The sequence below is a fragment of the Rhea americana genome, unplaced genomic scaffold, assembly GCF_003343005.1.
Source record: "Rhea americana isolate MKP2758 unplaced genomic scaffold, rheAme1 scaffold_10, whole genome shotgun sequence".
Taxonomy (NCBI): Eukaryota; Metazoa; Chordata; class Aves; order Rheiformes; family Rheidae; genus Rhea; species Rhea americana.
Genome location: NW_028185039.1, coordinates 860,059 through 880,680, shown reverse-complemented (window position 1 = coordinate 880,680; position 20,622 = coordinate 860,059). Strand labels below are relative to the sequence as shown.

Sequence of the window (20,622 nt, the reverse complement as noted above, 5' to 3'; positions counted from 1 at the left end):
ACTATTTGAGAACTTCCTTAACATCAGCTCCAAATGCATTACCATAAAAATGACTTGAGTTTAACATCTCAGTGCCTTCAGGCTAGATTCGTAACATACAAGAAATCTCCCCAAAGAATTATTGTAACTAATCTGGCATCGCTTCCTTTGCCATTGATAACCCCATTGTAAAAAGCAAGCAGAAAAAAACTTGGGCAAAGTTCCTAAGCTCTTTTTACTCCATGAAAATAAGTGCACAACGCATCATATGTAGATCACTTCAAAATACCCACATAAAAATGCAGTTGTAAGATAGGTTGTGCAAGGCTAGAATTTACCAACTTGTTATTTCAACCTTCAGTCAGTTACTCAAGGTGACAGTTGGTTAGATCACAAATGATAATAAAACATACTATTCTCTAATTACCTAAAAGGCTCATTTCAAACTTCCCCTTCAGAAAAAAGCCTTCCTCTAAAATCTGTTTTAAACCAAGAGACTTTAAAGTGAACYCTCTGTTCCAAATTGGCTTTTTTCCTTCCCTTGTCCCAAGGCCCTTTTGACATAATATTAATTTAGCCCTTCCTGACCATTCTGTCTCTAGCTGCTAAATTTAGAGTGAACAATTTAAGGTAGACCTGTCAGTCTTAGCCTGTTTCAGATGATAAATTAAACCACACAGGAAGGAAATGTTATACCTCAAGGAAGCATATAATACAGATCTAACAAGATTCCCACAAATATAGAAAAAAAAAAATCAGGAGAAACAGATACTGTAACTACCACAGACTGCATCTGAATCTGCAAGGTGGAAGCAAAGTGACCTGAACAAAACAGCAGCAACATTCTCACCACACCCTCCACGCTCAGATGGTGTAAAACACTCAGCAGTAGGGCTGAGAAACACAGAAGAAATACAGAAGACCCCAGAAACAAGACTGGTAATCTCCCAGTGCCAAACTCTGAAATCTCAAATAGCTGAATGCAAGAGACTATGTATCAGTACACAATGTCTTCCAGAGTTGCCCTTTGTATAAGGTGCTATTTGATTATGACCGCCAAAGACATGTAGTAACAGAAAATACAAAGCAATTTTGCAAGTAAAATCTTTGTTTTTCAGGCAAAAATACTGGAAACTTTGTTGTATCGCTGCACTTCCTGGGATTTTGATCAGCTGATGTTTGTAAAGGGTTTGAATGTTATAAATTCAAATGTTTTATAAAAGATATACACRGCAGAGGCCCAAAGGAAGAGTGAGGTTAGCAGCACAGAAGAAAGCTAAGACAACCAAAAATTAGTATTTCAAAATGTTGGAAACCATACAAGATCAGCCACTTTTTTTGGATACTGGGATTAGAAAACAAAATTCCAGCTGCAAAAAGACAAGCAAAGTTTTTTTTTTTAGTTAGACCTACTCAACATAATGAGCAGCTAACATCCTGCCACAATAAYCCATGTAAACTTTTTTCCCCAACCATGGCTGGGTCCAAGGAAATTAGAAGTCTTTAAAAAACCCTGAAGAATTAGGTTTAAAATTCTCCTGAGGGGCAACTGTAAAGACACCCCCACCTTCACCCGCAAAAAATCTGCCGGTTCCTATCCAAGCTCACTGGTAACTGAGAATGGATTTACTGCTGTGTGGACTGTATTCTGTTCTCTGGGAGAGCTGATGAATTCTAAACTACTCTTTTCCAAGGAGATAAGCATGTCTGCRCATGTTAAGAGCTCACTCAGAAGGATGCTGAAGTAAACCCAAGCTGCAGCTGAAATGCCCATTCTGCATCTTAATTCTGTTCTACAAACATTCCACATCCTGTCTGGACACTGAAATTTACTGGCACAGGACAAGCAATTTTTTCAATCAGTCACCAATTACTAGGTAGAGACTAACCATTTCTCCTTATTTAAGCTATATAGAATTCTAACTATTAAATCTCTCCAACGTTGTTTAACTTCCTCCTTAACAACAGACTAAGCTATTGGCTTCCATCCAGTGGCTCCAGCGCTTATCCAAGTTGCTGCTATCTGTACCCTACAAACATACCAACTACAGAAAAGAAGRAACTTGGAGCCAAACAGTACTAAAAACTACATCTTCTTTCTACTGCCTAGTAACACAGTGCAGGTACCACATGTTAAAGTCTAAAAATATTTTAAAAATTCAGTCTTTGTCAGCTCAGCACAAAYGGGCAATGCAAAAGTCTGTTCATCTGACCAATTCAGGATGGCTTTCCACAGGCTCCGCCTGCCTTCTGATGTTGTATGCGTTATGGCAGGCAAAAAGAAGTAATTGAATATTTATTTTATTTCTCCAGAAAATCTAGGCTAATCTGAACGTGCATCTCCACAATAAGAACTGTAGATCCCTGCAACCGAGTGGAATTTTAGACTGACAGCTACAAAATCCTGTTAACAGAAACAGAGTTCTTGTGGCAAAAGCGGAGCAACTCCTACATACACTAGCTCCCCCCGCAGATACAGACATTTTTGTAACAATTAAAAACAGCAACTCTCTTCAGAAGTGTCGCAAGGGAAGAAATTACAGTTTTCCTGAAATTCTAAGCATTTCTACACCCACAGAACATAAAGGATATGAATAACTCCTGATACTATGTTAATAACTTTGTCCAATTTTCTCAAATACATGCACTAGCAACAGAGCCTGGAGGAGCAAGGGAGCTCTCTCTCAACACACTAAGGCTGGCTTATTCCACACTGCAAACTTCAAGAGATCTTAGCACAAATCCCCTTCATTCTGATTTTACTCCTACTTACTATCTCTTCTTAACCACTTTTCCTCCTTCAGGTTTGCATTGCCTAGAAGAAAAGCAGGTGTTAATAGCAAAGAAATGGCCACCCACAAAACGCTAAGCACAAGCCAGTGCAATACAAAAGGGTTGTTACCGGGGTTAACTCATTTTTCTTTTCCTCTCTTTACTTTCTGTTCTAAAGAAATTCCTAGCCAGTCTTACAGGCACGTGATTTAGCACTTCGTAGCCTTCCGYGACTGGCAGCTAGCAAGATTCAAGGAGCAGATGACAGGAGATACACACCCAATTCACAGGGAAGAAACATAGTTACATTTAAACAACAGTCGAAATCCGATTGCCCTTTCCAACATCAGCAGCGTGCCCAGCTCACCCACTCATCCTGGCACGAGGGGACGAGAGACCTAATCATAAGCGTCCCGGGAAAGGATTCCTTCCTGTTTCCCTGCCAACTGCCTAAGCGAATCATTGTCTAAAATTACTGCGAGAGCCCTTTCATCTCGGGCACCGGAGGTTCTCCGCGAAGCCGAACTAACGTCTGCCAACTCAACTTCTGATTCTGAGCACAGACAGCCAGCTAAAACGCGCGAGAGAAGGCRACCAAAAGCAGCAATCTTGCCACGGTTAACGTAAAATCCAGAGCTGTAAAAGGTGCATCCAGCAATCCACAATCCAGCTCAATTACTAGGAAATTATCCTATTTATTCTCAGTGGAGAGCTGCCATGCAAAAATATGCATTTCCAATGAATGCATCAAAATTCAGAAGCAACTGGATGTTTTTACCAGCCTGTAGGAACCATGCATAATCACATCAAGTGACCCTAGTTCCATGCTTTGTTTTCAGCAGCTCAGCATACAAACCTGGTATGCACTATCTACACAAGACATCTGTAGAACTATAATAGTTATTAAAATATTACCTTATGAATTAATCTAGTCAGCGGTGCTATTTGATTAAGACTAAATCGTAAGTTTACTAGTGAGTTTCCCTTTCAAATCTTATCAGATAGTGGAATGGGAAATAAATATCTTGAATCTTGTGGGCTGAAAAAACAGCTAACACCAACCATGAGAGAATGTTGAGCTTGGACTTTTCCATGGCAGGCAGCCAGCTGGAAAACTAAGCAACTTGAATGCATTTACAGCAGGCATAACCTTGAGTATCTCACAGAACTGTGCTTTCTACTCCACTTTTACACCAATGCATTTGTTGCTAAGCATCACAACGCTTCAGCTTATATGGTTCTAAAAATACCAGCTCAAAAATGTCTTACTGAAATTTGTCTGGGTTCACATTAAGATGACGACAAAGACTAGAAAGAATCTGTTTACCCCTCATCCTTATTTAAAAGCTTATTTTTAAAACAGATTTCCCATTTTCTTAAAAGCATTTGTCTCTGTGCAAACAACCAAGAGGTTTTTAAATGCAATGTACATTAAAATGATGATCTTGCAAGATTCAGAAAGTATTCAGAAAGATTCAAATACAGCCTAGTATTTGAAATGGGTTAGATTTTAGGTAAAAAGGGAATTGGAGTAAAAACGCAAGCTAACTTTTAGCTACACTCAGGTGTGCATTTAAGAGTTTGTTTCCCTTAAAAGCAATTTAAGTGTGTAGACTCCAGAGTGCAGAAAAATACTCCAGTGTGCTTATGCCGCTCTTTGAAGTTTTAYATCATGCCTATTATCTTCAGTTCTCAATAGGGTAAACTATATCAAACGCAAGACTTGCAAGTCTTTGGGGGATTCTTCAACCTAGTTTCCRTCTATATTTTCTGAAATATCTCATTTGCCCTAGAAAGGAATAACTACTCCTTTTTCAACAAGTTTGGTATTTGTAAGTACTAAGAGATCAACCAAATTTTAACTATGAGGTTCACTGTTTTTGTCAGTTCTTACCATGTTTCTCAAATCAATATAATTTCACTGTTTACTAGCAAATTCTCAGTACTGAGAAGCTACTCAACAGCCACACATCTTACCATCACTCACTCCTTAGACTGACATTGGTATCACTTACTAGAAAGTTTGACCATTACATGTCCCTGTAAAACTCCTTGACCAGTGATGACAAAACTTTTATCATGTCATATGCCAAGAACACTTACTGCATTAGTTCACAGCAGTACTCCGGATCTTAGAGAGAGGGGTTTCACTTGGTGACTGCCCTCCCACTAACCTCATCTCGCCTGTTCCAGTGCCATTGACAAGACAGCAGACAAGTGATAATAAACCTCTCGCAACCTTCAATGATCTGAAATAGACTTTAGTTTCCATTCACAGTTAAGTTTTCTCTGTGATCTGATTTATGGTCATTATCTCAAAACACCTTTCATTTAATTATATCTAGTCATGGTATATGAATGATTTCAAATATTCTCTCCTCTATTGTAGGTCATCGTGAGGGGAGAAGTAGTTCTTCAAAATGTTCACTTAAACCTTAGTACTGTTGATGCTTTAATATGAAGATTTCTAGAACTTAAAATTTTATTGTTTCATTTCAGAAAGTGTTCTGAACCAAAAGATCGCTCAGAATTGCTTTTTTCTGTATTTTTCTACTTCAGTCCATCCTACGGCACCATTTTTATCATTAATTTCATTTATGAAATCAAAATTGGAATGGACTTACCTGGTTATGCCCTGCTGAAAACTAAAGCTATTCAATAAAGTTTCAAATTCAAAAAAAGGTTGATCATTCCTGACTGAAGACTCAAAAATCCATCGTAGGTGAGGGTGGGGCTGGTAACCATATTAACAATTGTTTTAGTAGTCCTATCTTAATGCGTTACTATGTCCTCTGACACAGTCCTCAATCATCATAAGGCTACTATCTTGAAGCTCCTGCTCATTAAAAATCACTCATCATGCAGGAAACCCTCCCATAAGTAATATGAAAGCCATGTATCAAATGGAAAGCTTTATTTTTATTTACTCTGAAATGCATCTCCTTTATATAAAATCAAGCACTATAAGAATCTTTAAATTAACCTAAAGAAAATAGTTAACTAATATGCTAAATAAGTGATTTGGAATAAATGATTTAGTTTCCACCCTTAAGGCCTCATCCATATTGGTAACTTCACCAAGTCACAGTGGAACCTGATGGAGGCTGAACAAAACTCTGCAAGCTGTTGAATAGATTAGGCTATAAAAAAATTCCAATTAAAGCCCTGGTCATATCCCACTGAACTGTGTACAGCCATATGATCACATCTAGAGTACATGTGCATGACTGGGAGAAAAGACTGGAAGAAAAGGGCACAGCAGTTTCTTCTTTTGCCTCCCACCCAATAAATCCACACACCTAACACCATTACTAATTTAGTCACGTACTCTGACCAGATTGAAATTGGATGGATCAAAGTCTTAAATACACAGAATTCAGAAATGGAGTTAAATAGAAAACAGTCCATCATCAAACCATCRTTTTTTCAGTTTAAGATTTTACTGAGTTTTCCAAAGTAGAATTAAGTGAGTATCAAGGAAAGCAAGTCAAAATAAGAGGCTTTGGGGGTGGGGTGGAGAGCAGACCTTCTAAGGACAAACACCAGCAGTTTGTTCAGGAGTAAAGCCAAATGAAGCACAAGTCTGCCACAGTCTGAACTGCAGGAATCTGTGTTGTATACAGAGGAGACATTTGAAAGGTGTCAATAAATTACTTCTCAGAGCAACATGTTTTCCACCTTCCCCAACAGAAAATCTTGCATGATGTTTCCAAGAAGTTTTCCTCCACCAAAATACTAAGTAAATAATAGAGCAAATTATGTTCACTTCATAGAGCTTAAGTATAGCTGCACACTAATGAGAAGATAGAGATCATGCTGTCTTCTGCTTTTGTAAGAGAGAAATGCTCTCCCAGCTAGCACAGCTTCAGAAATAGGAGAAGCAAGGTGGTTAACTAAGCTTAATCTTCTCATTTGAGAAGATAACTTCACAGCTCTGCTTCTTCCATCAATGTTCAATTATCATCTGGTCAGTTTGTGGCAGTAAGGAATCTCTAGAGATTTGCTGCAACAATTCCACGTTCAGATGTGTCCTTAAGTCATCTAATTATAAAAGCCTCCATCTCATCACTATAAGGCCATGAGATGAAGTTGCACAGCTATAATTTCAGATAAACTTAAAAAAAAAAAAATCAAGTCAAATATTTATGTTTCTCTCCTCCTCTTGCACACTCTTCCTCTACGCTTAACACTCRTGAAATACAGTCCTGACTTTGGACAATATCTACACACCCAGCTACTCTGAAAATGTGCAGCATGAACATTTTAAAAACTACTGAGCATCCTCACGATACAGAGAGCTATTTTAGCATCAGGCAAGATTTATAGAAGAGAGGAACAACTGCATGGATGAAGCATCAACAGGGCAGTAAGATATGATTCCACGATGCTCTGGCAAGCACCAGTTTTAAGGAGTTTGTCTTCTCCACTGCGATCCCAGCTGCTTGTTGCTTCACTGATGCCACCCATATAATTATCTCTGTCTGCTGTACTAAGTGCAAGGTTACACCGTTTCAGATCAGCTTCCCAATCTACAACATAGCTACTAGAAACAGGTGTGCCAACATAAGCAAAAACACAGTGTAAAGCAGCATTCTTAACCAGCATTTCCACTAAATACTCTATCACAAAACTATAGCCCAATTTAAGTCCAACCTTAGTATGGCACAACATTCACTGTCTTCAAGTAGAGCAGGCTTAGTAGGCTAAGTAAGATAACACAAGAAAAGTAAGTTATGGAAAGTTAGAATCATTACAAGAAGCTGCAGCAAYGACATCAAGGGTTACAGAGTTGGCAAGAATGCAGCACAAGCAACTGAGCAGGTTATCAGTGCCTGATATCCTACCTGCATTTGCTTTTCAACTTTCTGCCAGATCTTATCTTTTAAGGAGCCTAGGTTCATTAAATGCAACGGGTCAGCACTGAAAATTAATGCCAACTTCAAATCTCTGTTCTCATTAAAAATAAATAAATAAATAAATAATTCAGGAGATACATCAACAAGACTGCCTCACTAAAATAGATCTAGATTTTAATTTATGTTTTGCTCATCTGTGCTTTTTACTTCTGGCTTTTCTGTATATGCTAGTTTGTAAGTTATGTATGATCAAGAAAGAGTTCATTACCCATTATCCCATTAAAGTCATTAAAGGCCCCTTTGAAAAAGCCAGAGACTCCCAGCCCTTAATCTCCTAATTCTCTGAAGTGTTCTTTTAGAGAAAAAAAAATTTTTGGAAAAACACCAGAATCCCCTTTTCTCACTGTATTTTATGAGGGAGGACAGGATCCAGTCATAATAGGAAAACAAGCTGTTTTACCATGGAAAATGTATAGATGAGGTARAAAAGGCTGCCTTACAGAATTCAAACTTTCTGAAGGGCACCTTCAGCAGGACTCTTCTGGGCACACAGTGAGTCATGTCAGGGAATCAGGCTATCAGAAAACTACTGAACTCTTCTTTTTTTTTTTTTTTTTTGCCTAACTCCCTAAAACCACCTGCAGGGTCAGACAAGTGCTAATATCAGAATATAGGAAGTAGCAGGAGCTCTCTTCTCTTTGACACAGTTATGCCAGCCTTCTTTATATCCCGAAGAAATACAGGTCGCTTTAATATGCCAAAAATTAATAATAAAAAAAACTTTGAAAACCTACATCATTRGAATACAAATCTAAGTTTCCATTTCAGCATGAGGTTTGTGATCGAAGATTGACTCTAGTTTGACAAGTGGAGCATTGCACTAGAAACAACATTCTGTAATTATTAAGACTCTAGTATAAACAATGAAATATTAATGTATATAACCCTGTATAATGCAGATACTTGCTGCAAATTGAATAAAAGTTACTGTGTTCTCATGCGCTAGCATGGCTTTAACCTGTGCATATCCTCATTACACTATACATATTCTCTCTTGCTTTAGCGCAWAATTGCCATTAAAATTCAATGGGAAGTGTTTATTAGGCTCCCTTGGTTTTAAAAAGAGCACACCTTTAAACCTACTTTACTTGCTCAGATTTCTGGAACGTTTCCTCATTACCAGGAATCTCTGCAAAGAAACTAGTTGCCAATTTCAAAGTCCTTTGAATTGCTGAGATCCATTTAAAACTTTCTGAACATGGAAACTAAACAACATAATCAAAAGTCAAAGTCTGCTTACTGGACTGGATTTGTCTCTGCCCAGAATTTTCCTGCACACTAGGAAAGGGATAAAGAGATTACTCCAGTGGTTTTTAGCTGCAGTTGGGTACTGGCTCAGACAGCCTGAACTGAAAGTTTCCTTCCTTGTTTCTCACAGCATGTGCCAGCATTTCTTGATGGGAATGCAAAGATTAATTACAGCTGTACTTGCTCTGAACAAATCCTTATATTCAATACAGTCCTGCAAGATTTAGAGTAGTGCTAATTAGGACTTAAAATAATTTTGCAAAGACAGGCATACTGAGTATTTTTTCTAATTATTTTATGCATGATAAAATTAAAGCTTCTTTGCAGAAGCAGGGTTGCATTTATTCGCAAGAGTTAGGAACCCAAAGGACTCTTAGTCTAAAAATTCAAGATTTTATGTTTCAGTAGTACTGCTAAAGGTATGACATGTCATTGCAACTGCTACCACAAGCATTCAGAAAGAGGCAAGGATGAGTAAAGTATTTATTCTGTAAGTCTTTTAGGACACTCAGACAGCTCTCTAGCAGGCTCAAGAGTTTTTTTTTAAAAAAAAAAGAAAAAAGAAAAGAAAAAAATGCTCTTAATGAAACGCGCAAGTAAGAAAAAAACTTAGGACTGAAAAAATGGCAATCGTCAGGCAAGATGCAAACAATGGTAATGCATTTTCAACACGGGAGCTGCATCTATGAAGCTGTTTCTCTCGCCCACCTTAACCACACCAAAAACAGTCAAAATTTATTGGCATCCAAGGACCAAAAGCAAAAACTCCAACAGAGAGGCTTACATAGTACCATAAAAATACAAGCCTTTTTATCTACCTCCAAGAATCTAAAGTTAAAAAAGTAAGACCACACAAAGTCTAAATTTCAACCCACTGGAAGCCATAGACAGCAGGGCATTAATGAAGTGTATGAATGCAGTGTACATTTTATAGACCTTAGAAGTGATTTGGCCCTAAGTTTCTGATCTAAGAATAAAACAGATGAGAATGAATTTGCTATACAGAAAACCAGTCAGTAGCACAAGTCTTTTTCTATTAGTTTTCTTCAAAGTCTTGCTGGGTTTTCATATGGTAGGCATATCAATTTCTTTTTAACGACTTATTATGTATGATCTGCTTGTTACTTTCCAACTTACTCTCCCCGGCACATGCAGACTACAATTCGGCTATTGCRTTTTGTCATAATCAAAGACCAGGAGTAATTCACGGCAGGAATCCATTTATTTTTTTACAGAGCACTTTGTATGCTGGCCTTTAATCCTTGATTGAGACTATTAGTAGGTACTTAATAGACTGTTATTCTTCAACATTCTTCCCTTTACACTATTTTGAAAAGGTCATAATTATGAAAAATAATCCTGAAGTTCTTATTATTTCTCCCTAATAGTAGAAATCATTAAAAAAAATCTAATAGGTGCTCTATCCATCACACAGATTTGTCTGTTGAGTGTGGCTCTTCTCATGGAGAAAWGGTATCACACAAGTATATTTCCCTAGAACTCAAAATGATTTCAGTGAAAAGTTATTTCTGACCTTTGATGCCCTAAATGGTTTGGAATCCAGCTACTTTAAATGCAAGCTCTTCTTACCTGTCGTTCAACAGCAGTAAAGGCAAAACAGATTAAGTGCAACATCCCTTGGTTCAGGCGATAGATTACGCCACAGACATCAAGTGTGATGAAGGCATTCTCAACTCTGGTTCTTGTTGCAGTTTAGTCCTGAATTTGAATATCAGCAACTATCATGGCATACCAAAAAGCATACACAGTACTGGCAGAGCCAAATAGCAAGTTGCTCAAAAACTCTGGTGAAAGCAGGCCTGTTTGCACTTCTCATTAAAATTTTTATTTTTTAAATACTGCAAATATAATAGGAGCCTGAGCATTTGACTTGCACTGTTTGTCTGTTTGCGTCTATGAAATATTAGCCAATATTGTCAGTGTTTTCTGTGAAGGTTCCCAGATGGGTTTTCCTTGATGTTACATCCTGATTTTTAATAAAACCCAAACCATAACTAAAATGCACCTCCTCTAAYAAAAATGCCACTTTTGTTTGGGTGTTTTTACTTCAGATTTTGATCTGAAAAAGTTTCCCTGTTTGGTCTTAGAGAGAGGATTAGGAGCCAGGGACTGCAACTGCTAATCCCTCCCACAACAGGCCAACCACAATGATTTGCAGTATTACACTTAAACAAGCAATTAACTACTACTGCTGTACAAAGATGAGCCAAACTATGTAGCTTTACCATAAACTTTCAGGGTCTCACGGATTAGAGGACAGAACTAGAAGCAAGAATTTAAATCTGGATTTTTGGCACTTAATTGTCATGCTATAGACATAAAACCTTACTTAGATATTTAACCAAAGAAAAACATTTTTGTAATTACACTCACCTACATATGTCCAAAGCATAGCGTTTTTCAATCTGTATAGATGAAGTCTACAAGTTAATGATCCTTTAAGTTGAGACATATTCTGTCAGACTAAACCACTGTTTCGCAATTCTAATATAACTAAAACAAGTTCAAACAAGACGGCATTCATGTTATTTCTACAATAACAAACAAGTGGCAAATTTAAGGGAAAGCTTAGGTTATACTGCACTATTAGTTAAGTGCAACAACTAAATTCAGAACTGGCCTATTTACTTACCTCAGCTTCACAACTCAAAAAAACAAAACAAAACAAAACAAAAACAAAACAAAAAACAAAACAAAAAAAACCCACACACACAAACCCACCCCTCATTTTCATTCACTTTCAGCACTTTTAACACTGCATAACAACAAAATATCACGGCTCGGCAACAGTAAGCAAGAGTTTGGTTTGTAGCTGTACTACCAATGGAGTCGTATTCTTTTGAAATTTTCTGAGTCGGAGTGATGTGTCCCATGTAGATTAAGAAAGAAAAATCTGCAGAACTTCCTCAGCAGTAACTCAGTTTCACAGGAGTTATGCAAACTAGAAATATCCAAGCAAGGTTCAAAGCAATTTGGCAAAGAGTTACTGCCTAGTCCTAATTACGTGCATTAAATGGTAACAAGATTTCCCATGCTGGCACTTTGAACAGCATGGCTATTTCCTCTGTACGTCTCACTAGCACTGGTCAAGCCCCAATGGATTTCACTGATGAAATATGTAAGCCTCACAGCTCGGGAAAAAAAAAAAAAGTCTTCCTTACAGAATAAGCAACATTCATAGTCTCTTGTGTAAGTTCATATTCAAACAGAGATTTGGAAAAGAGTAGTATACTAAGTTGGACTTGATTTGCCATATGCTATTTCCCAAAGAGTCCTTAGCAAGTGCATTAAGTCAGTATTATACACAAATTCTCCTCATTTCAGTGTTGCAGTATATATTTTTTGTTGGAAGAAGAGGATAAAATGCTTAGACATGCTTTTAGGGCTAGATCTACCCTGCCCTTAAGTTTATGGTAAACAATCAGTTGCAAAATTTTTACTTAAGGATTCAAGCAATCTCTATTAAARGTGCACTGCAGAATTCTGATAAAATAGTGCCCACTACTGTAGATTTCATTCAACGTGCCACTTTACAAGTCATTTACTCCTCATGTCAAATCAGTGCTCTATTTTGCTGCTTTCAGTCTACCAACTTTATAGGGACAGTCAAAGGCTKCCACAGGTGAACATACCCTCCCAGATGCAGCAACAGGTATATAGTCCAAGTCCAGATCTTACATTACTGTTATACCTGGCATTCCTGTACCAGAAGAAAGCTGTTCAGGCAGCAGCTTGTCTACTCTCTATCAAGAACCAGTGGGAATGACTGGTGCCTTGCTTCCGTATCACTCGAAATACGGAGTTGGCTGCCTGGGAGGCTTTGAAGTCATCAGCATATCCCTGCATGAGGAAGATGCACCAAGAAAGCTGTACTCACGCAAGGAGAAAGCTCTTAACTAAGCAAGATTTCCAATACACTGTTCTGTCAGCCAAAATTTAGCTACCTTATTTTAAGTATCTGTTTAGAAAATAAACCCACAGTCAACTCATAMGGGAGTCTGACTCCTGTCCTCTTATAAATGCCTCAAAAAGGCAGAGAACGGCAAATCGATCTARAAGAACGGGCCTTTAAAGCGTTTTCCAGAGTTTTCCAATATCCAAGGCTTCACAGGCTCTTACTATGTGAAGTATTACTGGAAATGTTCCACACATTTCTCTGTTCAGAGATCTAAAAATAACTACAGACACAGTAGTAAGTTTTTTGTCTATATTTGCAAACCTCTCAGGAACCGCTACCTCATGCTAATGGTCAGAGTTAATTCTTTGACCTATTAAAACAGCAGAAACTATTTTGTCAGTGTAGTGAAGATCAATAATAAYAACACTCAGATTAAATTTAAACTGATGCTCTAGTGATGAACCATATATAGTTTGCATATTAAGAATAAGTGCATTAAAACAGGCATTTGCAGACTGCTTGGATAGCCATGCTCTCTCCTAKATTATTAAGAGCAGCTATCTGCAAATATAAGCCAGAAACTAGCCTGGCTGCACATGAACAACTAGGCACAAGTGCCTTAACTGCAAATAGGCTTGGGAGTTTAGAGTGAATGGCTCCATCAGTCATGCAGGGATGAAGAGACAATTTGTTCTAAAGAAGTTCAAGAACTCTTGAAATACATAGCTATAGACTCGAAAGACTTTGTATTTTGAAGGGAAGCAGAAAGAATAATTCAAATRAAGATAACATCCTGACTAAGAGAAGTCAGGATGGAGACAAAAAAAAGTGTATTTTAAAAATCAAGTGATCTGACAAAATAATGTCAAATTTACTTCAAGAATGATTCCTGAAGCCAGCTCTTGAAATGAGCTCACTGTTACCTGAGGTTCTGTTAGCAGTGCCAGTACACAATAAATATCCACTCTGACCAAGCTTAAAGTATCATTTTCTTGCTTGAATATATCATTTTATTGCTTGAAAAGCCCTACTTGGCCTATCTTTCTCCATGATTACACAATGCATACCAAGTCACAAGCAGTCAAAAAGCAGATGACCTSAGTTCAGTTTTTATTTGTTCTGGACACATTAAAATGAAAGCGAATGGCTTCTTAATGGTAAGGGCATAGAATTGGTGACTTGATGCATGAAATTGGTTGCTGAAAAACCCATCTTTGCTTATCTAATAAAGACAGCAGTTGTTGTTCCTTTTGCTTTCAAATAAAACTACTTCTGTAACATCTCATTTTTGCTTGGGTAATGTCTGTGATTTAACATCCTGCTCTAAAGCATGTATAGTAGAAAAGCTTGGAATAAATCTGCTACTATCTCCTGCCACTGCTGGAGAACCACTACGTTCTGCGACTTTGCTCTATATCCTTGATGTAGCTTCTCTGGCTGCATGGAAGTCCAAGCCATCCGCCTCACCCTTGGTCCCCTCAAAACCCTCCTAAAAATACAGGCTGTCCTTTACAAGTTGCCCCTCCCTCCACATACACTGGAGGGCTGCTGCCCTCAGCAGTGTAAGTAATTTTAGTCTGGCGTAGACACTGGAAGAACTGAGAGGAAAAAACTCTGACCAAAGTAATTCCTACATTGGCCTCAGCCTCTCTTTTTCATGGCATAAAAAGGAAATACTACTTACGGGTGCAAGAGAGCTTGTGGACTATTGCAGTACATGCCCCTGAACTCCCAAATACACCCAAGTACTTGCTATTAGACTCAAATTGAAGAAACTTCCCTCCTTCCAGCTAAAGCATAAGTAGCTCTTCAGTAATCCCAATTTCCTTTAAATGAGGAAGTCATTCGAAAGGGAATTTGTCTCCATCTGCTGGCAAGGCAGAACGACATCCGGTTGCCCAAARTATCAGAGGCAACTTCAGAAAGAACAACTGCTACAGGACATTTTCACACAAGGAATAAACGCATTCCTTTCTAACATACAGACAGAAAAAGGGAGAAGATAACGAGGGCAAGGGAGACTAGAGAAGAGTTGCACACTGATTACAAAGGAATTCCTAGTACAGTCGTTAAAAACGAGGACAGAGACTTGACAATGTAACGGATCACACAATGAAGCTTTTGTCCCAGAGCTACTTGGCTTGCACACAAGGAGCGGAGGAGCTCCGGGTGGGGGGGACAGGCTGGGCAGGGGCGAGATGCTCCTGAAAAGCAAGGGGAATTGATAAGTCTGCTTTAAAGACAGTCAGTGGAGCCAAAACAAAAAACAAAACACCCCACCACCACCCCGCGCATCCACCCACTCATTTCTGAAGGGCTCAAAGCCCCAGACAGGGATTTGCAGACAGTCCTTCCAGGCACTGAATATGAAGCAGGAAACACTCAAATGCCTACAGGCAGCTTCTGCAGTCTCGGAGAAAAAAGCTTTCAGACTGTATGAGGTTATGGTCAGAGCATTTTCTTTCAACAAATTTTCCACTGCTATGTCAGTCATTAAGTTCAGCATTACAGACCATAGGAAGACACCTGTACTGCAATTTCCAGCTGTAGTCAACCAACCAAAAAAACATACTTGCCTTATTTATTTTTACCAAGTCACAAAACTTCCTGCAGAAATACAGACAGTTCAAAAGCAGAAAAACATAATCCTTAAACATTAGGACAGTGCAACTAGAGAAAGTTAATATTATTATTTTGGCTCTAGTACTAAGTGTTTAGTGTTGACTGTAAGGCCACAAGGAAGAAAAATCTGTGTGCAAAGTCTTGACTTCAAAACTGTCCAGAAATATTCAGAAAAATCATACCAATGTAAAGCTTCAAATGTTAGATGATGATTTTAAGATTAGTATAAGGATAGTAAACTCAGTTTGAACCAAGCATATTCCATGTAATAGCTCACTTGAAGAAAATTAGAAAGAGTGTGCCGATACAGAGCACTTTAGCCTCAGGTAAATCAATAGAGTAAAGCATTATTCCTCAAGAGTCCAATATATCTGCCTCCTATTAAATTATACCAGTCTATACGCATACAGCCTTTAAATCAAATGGTAAACTGAAAGTATGGGTACATGTACATAATATGCCATTATAAATAAGGCAAACTTCTTGAATTTTCTGTTTACACCCCTATAAACGCATTTTAAAAAATATTTTTTTAAAGAATTTTGCTGCTTCTAATCAACATCTGTTTGAAGAATCAGATGTTTGCTGAATCTAGAAGCGAAGCATGGAAACATGTTGAAGTTAGAGATGAAGAACTTGTTTAGCTATCAAGCCAAAACTAGCATTTGTATCCATGAAATCAGTTCTAAATTTATGAAGTATTTATTCAATAAAGTGCTTTTCATTCACAACTGAGGTATTTTCAACATCTCCTGGTGACCCAGCCTGTATAGTAATAACAGAACCCAGGAACTCCAAGTTGTAGCTGCCAAAGATGCATGCAACAGGACTCAGTTATAAACAGTATCTCTTTTCTTTTTTTTGGTCAATAGTGCAGCRATGTAAGGTACTACAGGCTGAGAGCTCTGGGGCCTGCAGCAGTTTCAATTCCCCCAGTAACACTGAACAGGTTATACGAATGCCAATCAAAAAGAATCATGATAGACCACTACCATGGTGCTGAAGACGATAGCATATTATACGATCACTTGCATGCCTGTGTGTCTGAGTTTTGTGGGGTTTGGGTGTGCTTTTTTATTATATTTTGGTATTTCCTGTTTAAATCATGCACTCAAAGCCAGAGAACGCAGAGGTAGGCTTACTGGACTTGGAATGCTATTTATTCAAAACGGACTTTTTTTTCCCCCAGTTTGATGCAATTTTATTGCTGATCGGTATGGGGAAGAGCCTCCCACACGATCCTAATCTGAATCTCTCCTTAAAAAAAAACAAAGCCCTTTCTTGAACATTGTGTTTCCCAGAAAAATAAAATTCTTAACATGCTGCTTATGCAGTTACTACTACTTACTATACTGGATTCTCTGATTAGCTGTCTCATGTTAAAATCAAGTCCTCTATGGCAGGAACCATGCTTTTGTTCTGCGTTGAACAGCGCTTAGAATGGCAAAGTCTTACTCTGTGGCTACAAATACTAGAAATTATGAAACAAATAATCTCTCATCTCTCCCTGTACATCCTCCCGCAGTCCCTAATGCTGTAACATTTCAGTTGTTAGATCTTTAACTTGTTAGGTCAAGGAAAGGAGGTTTATGCAACCATCCTCTGACAGTTTTACCTAGTCATTTTAATCATTCTTTAGCCATTTGCCAGTTTCAACATAATTCAGAGATAGCTTTCAAAGATTATCTCCAACAAGACTCAAACAGGCATCTTAGTAGTGGACAAAGATGAGTAGCTAAGGGTTGCAACGTAAGTTTAACTACAGCAGCAGACACTAGAGAATGCACACGGAGCTGTAACGTGAGGAGACAGACCCCAAGAATCCCACTGATGGCTTTTTTCCATGTCTTCTACAGCTATGTCCAGTAAGAATCTAAGGGGGACTAGACGAAGTCAGGTTTCTAACATTTACATAACTCATTCAATTAAATACTCAAAGTTTCCAGGTCTTTAAAGTTCTACCTTTAACTGTCTTTTTTTTTTTTTTTTTTTTTTGGGGGGGGGGGAGCTGAATGCAGTTTGGGGACAGAACACATGAAACAGAATTCTACCTACAAATTAAAGAATAGTTAATAAGTTAAAATCCTATACGTAAATTGAAATAGAACAATTAAGAAGTCATCCCAAGAACTAGTAAAAGTGATATCAAGTTGCACTGGTAAGTATCTCGTTCCATTGAACGGGGTAGAAAGAGGAGAAACAGTCAATCAGTTGTTTGGCAATAAGAGGCAATGGTTCCTCAGACGTTACCATACGTTATGAAAGAACATAGCTACTCTCAGGAGTAAAAACACAAAGCAAAAAACCCAGCCAACCCAAATAAGTATTCTTCAGTCATTTTTAAAGAAAGTTATTCTATATCTAAGAATTTAAGACCTTTAAGAAACAGCACAATTTTACTCTAAGGGTAAAGAGCTCCAAAAAAAGTAGTACAATACTGAAAATTGTGAAGATCAAATAACAAAGACTTGATAGATGACAAGTCCTTACCACTAGGAAACAGAGATAAACAGAAATGTTCATTTTAATCTTATTTGTAGCTATTCCATCAATTGCAGTTATTTCTTTTAAATCAAAAAACATAATGCTGCTCTTCCTGCAATTAACATTTTGACATGAAATGTGTTTGAGTTACACTGCTTATGCAATTACTTTTTAGAAACTTTACCAAGATCATGTGAGACAGACAACATAAAGGATACTCTTGCATTTCTGAACATGAAAATACAATGCAACYTCTTCAGAGGAAAACAGACAAGTTTATTTTGTTTCCCTTTTAAAGCTGCTAAGCAAGTATTTAAGTATTTAAGTGCCATTAAGTATGAGTATATGCTCGGAAGAGAAGCAACCTAGTGTTAACTCAGGGAAAGAAAAACAAATCAAAGGAATAAYACTACAGAGCATAGGTACATGATCATGCGGCATTACCCTCAGTATTATGTTTAACTACCTGCTCTTCTTGAATCTTGAATTTGAGGTGTATGGAAACCAAGATTTTAGACTGCCAATTTCCTTCTTTACTGTGAACGGATAAACAGACTTCCACCCACACAATAAGTATCAGTCCCCTATTCCAGTAAAAGTACACAAACTAATCCCAATTTACAGAATCAAAAATTCTGGCTAAGCAAAAGAGACAGCTGACTAGAATCCAACTTTTAGGTCCTAGAACACAGTAGTTTGTTTCTAGTGATTCATGTAGCACTACTACTGATTGCTTAAGAAAACTGAAGAAGGAAGAAYGTATTTTGGACAAGCCTCCTCTACACTCCAGTTCTTTTAAGAMGACGACATTGAACCTTTCATAAAAGTTAAGTGGAGCAGCCCCACTTCCACTACTGTTGGGTTCACTTTGTTAGAAATTCTAAAATATAAACTCACAATCTCAACCACAAATTAGTAAGCTTCCTTCTTTGAGTACGCTACAGATGCAAGTTAGGCAGAGAACACAATTTTGTATCCTCTAAAACGCTTTTAAGCAATATCACAATCTTTTCACTGAAACAGTTGCTCATCTAGTTAAATTCACAATAATACTAGACACAGAAAAGATAAATGCTTAGTGAATATTTGTCGTCTTTAGTAATGACCACATTTGGGAGAATTCACAACTAATATTTCATTCAGTGTATTCTTGAGTCTTAATACCTAGCAAAGTTCTATAAAAAGAAAAAGCAGCATCTTCTTGTTTAGAGGAAGAAAAGGGAGTAGATTATAAACAGCTGTCAGAAATATATTCCATACTAGAAACAGTTATTTTGGCACTAGAGCATGAAAATCTAACAGCAAGAAAGCAAGGTAGATAGCACAATTTTACTCAAACCTTACTGTCATCTTTCAATTGGTTATCCAAATTTCACTTGCAGATGTCAGGATGAAAAGAAACAGTTCAAGAGCAGCAGCCTGAATGGGTGTTGCATTCACTTAAAAAGATCTGCATGCAGGAATAGTTTGCCAGTATCAATATAGTGCAAGCTGGCCAGACTGGAAAGTTACAAATTAAGTGTGCCTTCATCAGTGACCTACTATGAACAGACCTACTGAGTTGCTAAAATATTTTTAGTTCAACCAATTCCTGCCTTTTTTGGTTCCTCTTGCTCTTCCAGTTTATCCAGTTGTGCACTTTTCCACTCCCTCTTACTGCCATGTAGTTTTTCAAGTTTGGCTTCAATTACCACTTGTTTGTGCTGCTGAAGTGTTCAGATTTACAGCATTAGCACAACTGAGCAGCATTAGTGCTGCTCATATGACGGCTAAATGTTGTATGTAACAAGCTATCTTTCAAATTAAGAACTATTTATATGGAGGGAGACATTTTCTTTTTTTTCTTTTCTTTTCTTTCTTTTCTTTTTTTTCTTTTTTTTCTTTTTTTTTTTTTTTTTTTTTTTTTTTTTTNCTTAATTCACCACAAAGATGGATGTACTCACCAGCTGATACTCGCTTCGGCGGCTAAAGGCTTCTTTGATTCCCGAGTCCCTCCACAGCGCACTCAGTGCGGGTACATACAACTGGAAGGTGGCTGGCTCTACGGGCATTCCAGCTTTGTTCTCAAAAGCCATCAAAAACATTCCATGCTTCTCATTCTCTGTGTACTGCCAAGGGATCCCCAGTTTATCCCGTGCATCAACCAGAACCCTGCAGCCCTGAAGAATGATTCAGATAAGAAAGTCAGTGTTAAAAATATTAAACTATAAAAGAACAAGGATTCAGAGGTACATGAAATTTACTTTTTTTGGTACTATTCTAGTGAGACTGAACACAGGAGGAGGTCATAAATATCGGTTCTTGCAACACCTTCACCAAAAATAACACAGAAAGAGCTTACTTGTGTAAGGAACCTAGCTGTAATATATCTCTGGTGGAAAAAAATAGTGGCAGTAAAACAAAGACCGTTAGAAACAGATAAAGGTAAACATCAAATATGTAAGAAAAGTGTCTGAGAACTAATGCGTGACCCTACCCTCACAGCTCCAGTTTTAAAAGTAACCCCATGCCTGAAACTGTGCAAGATTTATTTCCAGTTTTCTTTGCATTTGGATTTTAGATATCAATAATGATACACTAGCTTTCTCAAGAATTAGAAGGCCAAATACCATTAAAAAAAACTAATGAAAACACAGACAGTAAATTCCAGTGAAATAAAGTAATTGATTTGTGGGATCTGTC

At 37.7% G+C, this 20,622-nt stretch overlaps 1 protein-coding gene across 1 annotated transcript in view; it reads right to left on the bottom strand.

Moving 5' to 3' along the window:
* The window catches only part of GNA12 (G protein subunit alpha 12), a 39,077-nt gene that overhangs the window by 13,192 nt on the left and 5,263 nt on the right, over positions 1 to 20,622 (bottom strand). The window contains exon 2 of the mRNA XM_085300845.1: positions 19,884 to 20,099. Coding sequence (XP_085156971.1) covers positions 19,884 to 20,099 — 216 coding nt within the window. The remainder of the gene's footprint in view (positions 1 to 19,883; positions 20,100 to 20,622) is intronic.